We start from the raw sequence: 7,648 nt of genomic DNA on the forward strand, positions 1-7,648 counted from the left end.
ATAATAATAATAATAATAATAATAATAATAATAATAATAACAATAACATCGAAAAATACCTTAGGAATGAGAACCCAGGTTTGAAATTTCCCCAAGACACCTGATGAAGGCTGGAGGGTATATCAGCCGAAACATTGTGTTAACAACAAACAAGATGAGGACAAATATCCGTCAAATGTAAATAATGTAAATAATTCCTCATCTCTTAAATATAGAACTAATAGAAATACCTCATCCTGCACCTTTTTAATTCAAAGCGCTTCAAAATTCCAATGGCATCCATATTTATTCTTAGTATGTTGCAGCAAATTTAAACATCATCATCATCATCATCATCATCATCATTATCATCATCATCATCATCATCATCATCATCATCATCATCCTTTAGCATCCGTTATCCATGCTGGCATGGGTTGGATAGATTGATCAGAGCAATTGAGGAGCTGCACCAGACTTCAGTTTGATTTGGCATGGTTTCTATGACTGGATGCCCTTCCTAACACCAACCACTCAGCAGAGTGTAATGGGTGCTGTTACGTGCCACTAGCATGAGTGCCATTTGCATGACACCTGTATCTGCCACAACTGCAATTTTGCTTGGCTTGATGAGTCTTCTTCTCAAGCATGACATAATGCCAAAGATCTTGGTCATTGCTTCCGTAAGGCCCAACATTTGAAAGGAGCTCAGCCACTTTGCTTCCATGAGGTCCAACACTCAAAAACTGCTTATTACGTGAGACCAGCATCAGTCACAAGTATAATTTCACTTGACTTGATGGCTCTTCTCAAGCACAGCATATCACCAAAGGTCTCGGTCACCAGTCATTGTCTCTGTGAGGCCCAAAGTTTGAAGATCATGCTTCACTACTTCATCCCATGTCTTCCTGGGTCTATCTCTACCACAGGTTCCCTCCACAGTTAGAGATCGGCACTTCTTTACACAGCTGTCCTCGCCATACACACCACATGACCATACCAGTGCAGTCATCTCTCTTGCACACCACACCTGATGCCTCTTATGCCCAACTTTTTTCTCAAGATGCTTACACTCTTTCGAATAAGAATATCCTAATTGTTGATGTATTTCATTATTGGGAAACAACCTCACCTTTCAGATGAATGTGTGTTTTTATTCATTAAAGAAAGGAGAATTTGGGACGTTGGTGTTTTGACCTTCTTGTGTGTCTCATCAGCCAAAGTTACCCTGGTCTAATAAATCTAACAAGAGTTTGTAACTCTTGCTTGCAAAATCAGCAAACAAATTATTTGTTGATGCTGATATCTATCAATTGGTAATATGTCTTCACTACTCACTGAGTGCATCATAATTTATTACTTCATCTATCTGGATGAACCAGTAAAGGCTTTCTCAAACAAAATAACTGTTTCTGGTTTAAGACCAAGGTCAGTTGTTTTGAAGTGAAGGAGCTGGTCAATACAGCTGATACTAGCATTTGAATGTAAAGAGTCAGAATAACTAAGTGTGTTTCTATCCAAAATTTTTGTATACAAAGACTTGATGCATCACAAAGTGTGTGGTCATTAAAACAGAAATTCAAATTTCAACCCTTCATTTCTAAGTCACAGCTTACAATTGTCACACATCTTTTATTGCTGTAATCTATCTTTGACACAGTCCATGTGGGCTTTATAGAGAACAACATTAATGACTGCAAAAGTGAGAGGGGTGAATGGAAAAATGGGTGAGGAAATTGGTAGATTAAATATTAATATTGTTTTTAAAGTGAAGTTATGTATAAAAAAATGGTTGAACATTAAACCAAAGAATCACTCAATACTTTTTAATTAATTCCATGTTTATTAATTTTAATAATCTAATGATGATTAATAAGTTAAAACTTCGAAGACACTGTTGAGCTTTTCTTTGTAAAAATTAACTAATAATTAGATAAAATAGTAAAATTAACAAGGAAACGAACAGACAGTTATGTAACAAAATGAAATAATTTACCCTTCTGTCAGTTAGTTTTACAGCTTTTCTTCTGTATTCCATTCCAAACTTGTTTACCAAAATCTGAAAAATATGCATTGCATATATGATAGTGCACCATAACACTGTGAACACGAGATAGGACATAACTGGAAACTGACTGATCAATCAGTTTATGAACTGAAATAACCTGTGAAGATGTTTCGCTCTGATGAAAATTCTTTGTTAAACGGTAGAGACGTGTAAAACCCTAGATATTACATTTCAGCAAGGATCCTGAATTAAAGGTTAAAGAAATCTACAATCACAGATGTTCCAAGGATGACTGTTTTGGTAATTCCTTTGAGAGCAAAAAGGGTGGAGACATGTGACACCACAAGTATTATGCTTCAAGAATGATTCTTTTGATAATTTCTTTGAGGTTAAAAGGTCAAAACATGTACCACAATAGGTGTTATGTTCAAACAGTGGTAATTTTGGTAATTCCTTAAAGATATAAGGTAACTATTAATCAATTATTAATTCCTTAATGATTGAATAAAATGATTTGAACTCAGAACTCATTACTCTAAATGAGTATTTCAATGTCAATGTTTAACTGCAAAGTTAAAACATTGTGGTTTCAGGTTCAATTCCACTGCATGCCATTTTGGCCAAGTTTCTTCTACATTTGGCCATGCATTGACCAATGTTTTGCGCATTAAACAGAATTTCAGTGAATGTTCAATCAAGGGGCTGATATGAGAGAAACTTCCTCTCAGCATCCTTGGTAGTCTCAGTAGCCATTAAAATGGTCGTGAACACTGCCTTTCTCCCTCTAAGACAAAATCAAATTCTTAAAAAAACAGATAATAAATCTGGAGGAGTAACATGAGCTGGATGTGAACCCTTACCCTTGTAGCTGAGAAGCTGTTACTTAATACAGACAGCTGTCTCAACTCATTAGGAGAGTTATTAATTATAATCAACTAATTATAACAATTTTCATATAAAATAACGATACACTTACCAAAGTTGGATAGAATCCTATGAAGACAAAAGATCCAATCAAAGACAATGGCCCAAGAAGGTAATAGTTGTAGATAATTGCTGCCAGGACAATGATTGGACTTCCAATGATGAATGTGTTAAGTTTTGCAGAATCAGAGACCCGCTCGGAATCAGCTGTAAATAGGTTGACCAGCTTGAGAAATAGATGGAAATAAAACATTTCTATAAGAAAATTAAAACATGAAAGAAATTATTTCGTTTATGGATTTGGTTTGCAGGATTCTTTATGTAGGTTCATGTGTTAAATTATAAGGCACAAAAAGAAAATGACTCTCCCCAGGCACAACAGGAAAACATTATATTTTTTCCTAATGAATTATCTCATGAAATCTAGAACACCTATCCTGCTTATTACAGGTGTTTGGTTCCAAAAACAAACACCATGTTTAATGAATCCATGATAATTGAATAACAGGATATATAGAGAAAAAAATAAGTTTCATTCCAAGATCCCAGCTTGTCCTAAGCATTGTGGATAGTCACTGGGGAATGCTTTTGAGGTACAAGCAGAATTTTTGGTCTTATCATTGACCTGTGTGATCACAGGTCAATTCATGACAAGTGCAACAAGGGTCACAATTAAACATGTCATGTGATCCCAGATTAGTGATAAGTGAATCAGTGATAAGTGAATCAGTGATAAACAAAGGTAGATGCACAGCCAGTGGGATTCTACAATATTGTTTGCAGATTATATTGATTGCGAAAGAAGAGAGGAAGAGTTTATATTTTAGAATTCCGTCAAAAGTAGATGCCTTGAGAATACTTTCAGAAAAAATACCCATAATGAATATCCATTAAAACCAATTGAATTTAAAAATTACATCAACTATTATACTCAAAATTTACATTTAATTCTTTGTCACCATATTCCTGTTAAAATATATATTACCTTTGCTTCAATTACTTATAGATATATATGTATATATATGTATATATATGTATGTATGTATATATGTATTTGTGTGTCTGTGTTTGTCCCTCCACCACCATCACTTGACAACCAATGTTGGTGTGTTTATGTTCATGTAGCTTAGCAGCTCAGCAAAAGAGTCCGATAGAATAAGTACTAGGCTTATAAAGAATAAGCCCTGGGGTCGATTTGTTCGACAAAAGGTGGTGCTCCAACATGGCCACAGCCAAATGACTGATACAAGTAAAGGAATAAAAGAATAAAAGAATATATATTTCAGACTTCTTAGAGTAGCAGAGAAATTCCTTAGCAGGATTTCTTTCATCTTTACATTCTGTGTCCAAATTCTGCCAAAGTTAACGTTGCCTTTCATCATGTCAGGGCAAGAAGAAATAAGCCCAAGTTGAGCCCCACCCCCGGGAGGGGGGGGGTGTCAGTATCACTCCAAAGTTTCAGGCCTTGGGCCTAGAATAGAAAGGAATACATATATTCTTATGCATGTTTATCTGTAAACAGACAGACAGACAGATACACAGGTAGGTAGGTAGGTAGATATAGACATGGGGAGGGCATGTGTATTAGTGTTTCCATTTGTCCTCCACCACCACCACCACCACCACTTGACAACTGTGTTAGTTTGTTTACATCACCAGTGACTTAATGTGGCAAGAGCAAAACAGAATGGTCAGCAAACTTAAAAGACAAATACTGAGGTTGATTTCTTTGACTAACTGTACAGGACAGTGCTCCAGCATAGGCACAGTGAAATGAGTGAAAGAGAAGGGAGGAAATTTCAAGGTCCAATTAATTGTTCTGGTGAATTTTGGTGATTAAGCAAAGGTGAACAACTGCACAGGAGATTCCCTGTTTGTCCCTTGAATGAAAGTTGTCTAAATGAATGGAATGGAACTTACTTCACCAATATTCTTGTTTTTCAGTGATTTCACAGAGAGCACTTTTTTGAAGAAGAGGGAATTGAGGGCCACTTTGACAGACATTCCTTGAAAACAACAAACAAGAAATAAATAAATAAATGATAAAGTATTTTGAAAAACAAATCATTGTTACACAGTAACAAATATCTAATAAAAATATAATTTAAAAAAATCATGACAAATCGTAAATAGGGAAATGATAAAATAGACAAAAATTCGTGTTTATTGAAATTTAATCATTATCATCATCATCATCATTTTAAGGCTAACTTTTCCATGCTTGCATTGATTGGTTGGAATTTATTGAAATAGATAAGTAGATTTTTTATGCCTGGATGCTCTTCCTGTCAGCAACCCTCACCTGTTTTCAAGTAAAGTAATATCCCCACCCCCATCACCAGACATGTTCTTGCAAAATGTCGGAAATGAATGTCATTGCTTGTATGACACTTGCAATCATTTTACAACTATCACACTCACACATACCTACATACATATATTCATGCACACACACACACACACACCCACGCATGGGCTTCTTTCAGTTTCTGTTAAAACCAAATCCACTTACAAGGCTTTGGTTGGCCCTGGGCTATATCAGAAAGCATTTACCCAAGGTGCTATGCTGTGGGACTGAACCCAAAACCAGGTGATCCGGAAGCAACCTTCTTACCACATAGCTGCACCTTTGATAGAAATGATTATGTAATTGAAAAACTGTCTTTGAGCCATGCCAATATTCTTATATCGTGTCCCTGATGTTAGGATTGAATAGTTGCAGACCCATTATTTAATAAGAGACTTATCTTGCAGGCATCATTCGGCAAATCACAATTACACATTAACTCAAGCTCTCCATCAAAAGTTCTATTTTTAAGGTGGACGTTGTTATCAATAAAACTCAATTCGCTTTTACGATTCAATTTACTTCTCTGATGATTTCTTCTAACAATCCTTATAACGTTATGGCGCCTCTGATACTTTCATACATTCACTCTCAAAATTACTGTATGCCAAGACAGGGGCCCTGTTGCTATCACTAATAAAAATATTGCTGACGCGATAAATATGGCTCAGACCGTACTACAGTTTATTTCCATCATTGGTATAGAGATGGTCTTTGCATGTTCTAATTGGGAGAGAATAATTAGGTGTGTTAATTGAACATGAACTGTTAGAGATTCTATTATCCACATTGTTACACATATCTGCCAAGCCTAAGTTATTAGGAATGTCGTGATTACCTATTTTATTTGTAAATATATTCCTCATATAATTATCATTAATAGTGGAGGCAAAATGGCCCAGTGGTTAGGGCAGTGGACTCGTAGTGGTAGGATCACAGTTGTTAGTGTTTATTGAGGGTTGCGAGTGTTTATATATATATATATATATATACATATACATATATATATATATATATAATATAATATAGGATAAATTCTTTATAAGAATCTATCAAGTAGTCAGCGTGAAAAAACCTCTTTCAGGGATATATAATTGTGAACAAAAGTCATCGTTGCTGTGATGGCTACATCGTGGTAGGTTGATTCTTGTTTATTTTTATATATCTTGACCATACGTGTACTGATGAACAAAGGAATACAGGTTACTTCACAGTTTTTTCTGTATTTGATTGAGAAACCAGTGGTCTACCGTTGAGTTAAATGTTTTTAAGAGATAAATTTTGAAAAGCTGCATTCCCTCGCTTTCGGTAAATATGTTGCTTATTTTTGGTAGTTTTTTTACTTATTTAGTCCCTCGATAGCGTGAGGCATTAATACACAGTTAATGCCCTTTATATATAACTATATATATATATATATATATATGACATAACATCAAAAAGTTCCTGAACAAGTTGTTATGTTTAAAAAAAATAACTTTTTACCTAAGTTTTGCTTAAACACCTGGAACTCCTACCTGTACACTCAATTTGTGAGTGTACCTGAGGTTTACCCTTACTCAACTGACAACTCCACATGGCTCTAACAAGCCATTTGTCCACCCCTAGCTTGCTCAAGGACCACCAGATCACACAGAGTGAAGGATCTTGTGACAGGCTTTCTCCATGTCAACAAATCCCAAGCGTAACGGATTAGCTAAATGCTATATCATTAAGATATATTATAAAAAATATATAAAATATATATATAAAAATATACACACAACCATATTCTCACAATACATTGACATAGACATCCTACGTTCACAACACCTACATACGTACGGACTTACACAAACATGTATGCATGTACTCATACATACACACATGCATATATGTATATATATATATATATATATATATATATATATATGTATATGTATATGTATATGTATATATATATATACGCAACATCATCCTTATATATATGTATTATGTTACATGTATGCATGTAAGTACCTATGTGAATATGAGGATGAGGTTGCATACATATATACACATATACATATATATATACAGGTGTGCGTGTGTGTGGATATGTGTGTATGTATGAGTACATATATATATATGTATGTGTGTGTGTGTGTATGTATACATGTTTGTGTGAGTGTGTAGATGTAAATGCAGGAGGTTTATGTCTATGTATTAAGAATATGGTTGTGTGTATATTTTTAGATATATACTTTATATCCTTTTTCTTTCCTTTCCCACCTTTTAGAAGTACTTCCTTCATATTTGATGGTTTCTCATAGCGTAAAGTTGCCTTTAATGGCCAACAACTCTTCACTCTGACATTCGAAAGTACTATAATGACAACTTTTTACTGTTTGTTCTAAATGATGACATATATA

The 7,648-nt window shown here is 34.7% G+C and overlaps 1 protein-coding gene across 1 annotated transcript in view; it reads right to left on the reverse strand.

Annotated features, from left to right (window-relative positions):
- The window catches only part of LOC106868465 (ATP-binding cassette sub-family C member 5), a 74,543-nt gene that overhangs the window by 42,034 nt on the left and 24,861 nt on the right, over positions 1 to 7,648 (reverse strand). Inside the window, exons 6-8 of the mRNA XM_052970999.1 lie at positions 4,832 to 4,917; positions 2,964 to 3,137; positions 1,976 to 2,038 (exon numbers count right to left, since the gene is read on the reverse strand). Of these exons, the coding sequence (XP_052826959.1) occupies positions 1,976 to 2,038; positions 2,964 to 3,137; positions 4,832 to 4,917 (323 nt within the window). The remainder of the gene's footprint in view (positions 1 to 1,975; positions 2,039 to 2,963; positions 3,138 to 4,831; positions 4,918 to 7,648) is intronic.

This window comes from Octopus bimaculoides, chromosome 10 (genome assembly GCF_001194135.2).
Source record: "Octopus bimaculoides isolate UCB-OBI-ISO-001 chromosome 10, ASM119413v2, whole genome shotgun sequence".
Lineage (NCBI taxonomy): Eukaryota > Metazoa > Mollusca > Cephalopoda > Octopoda > Octopodidae > Octopus > Octopus bimaculoides.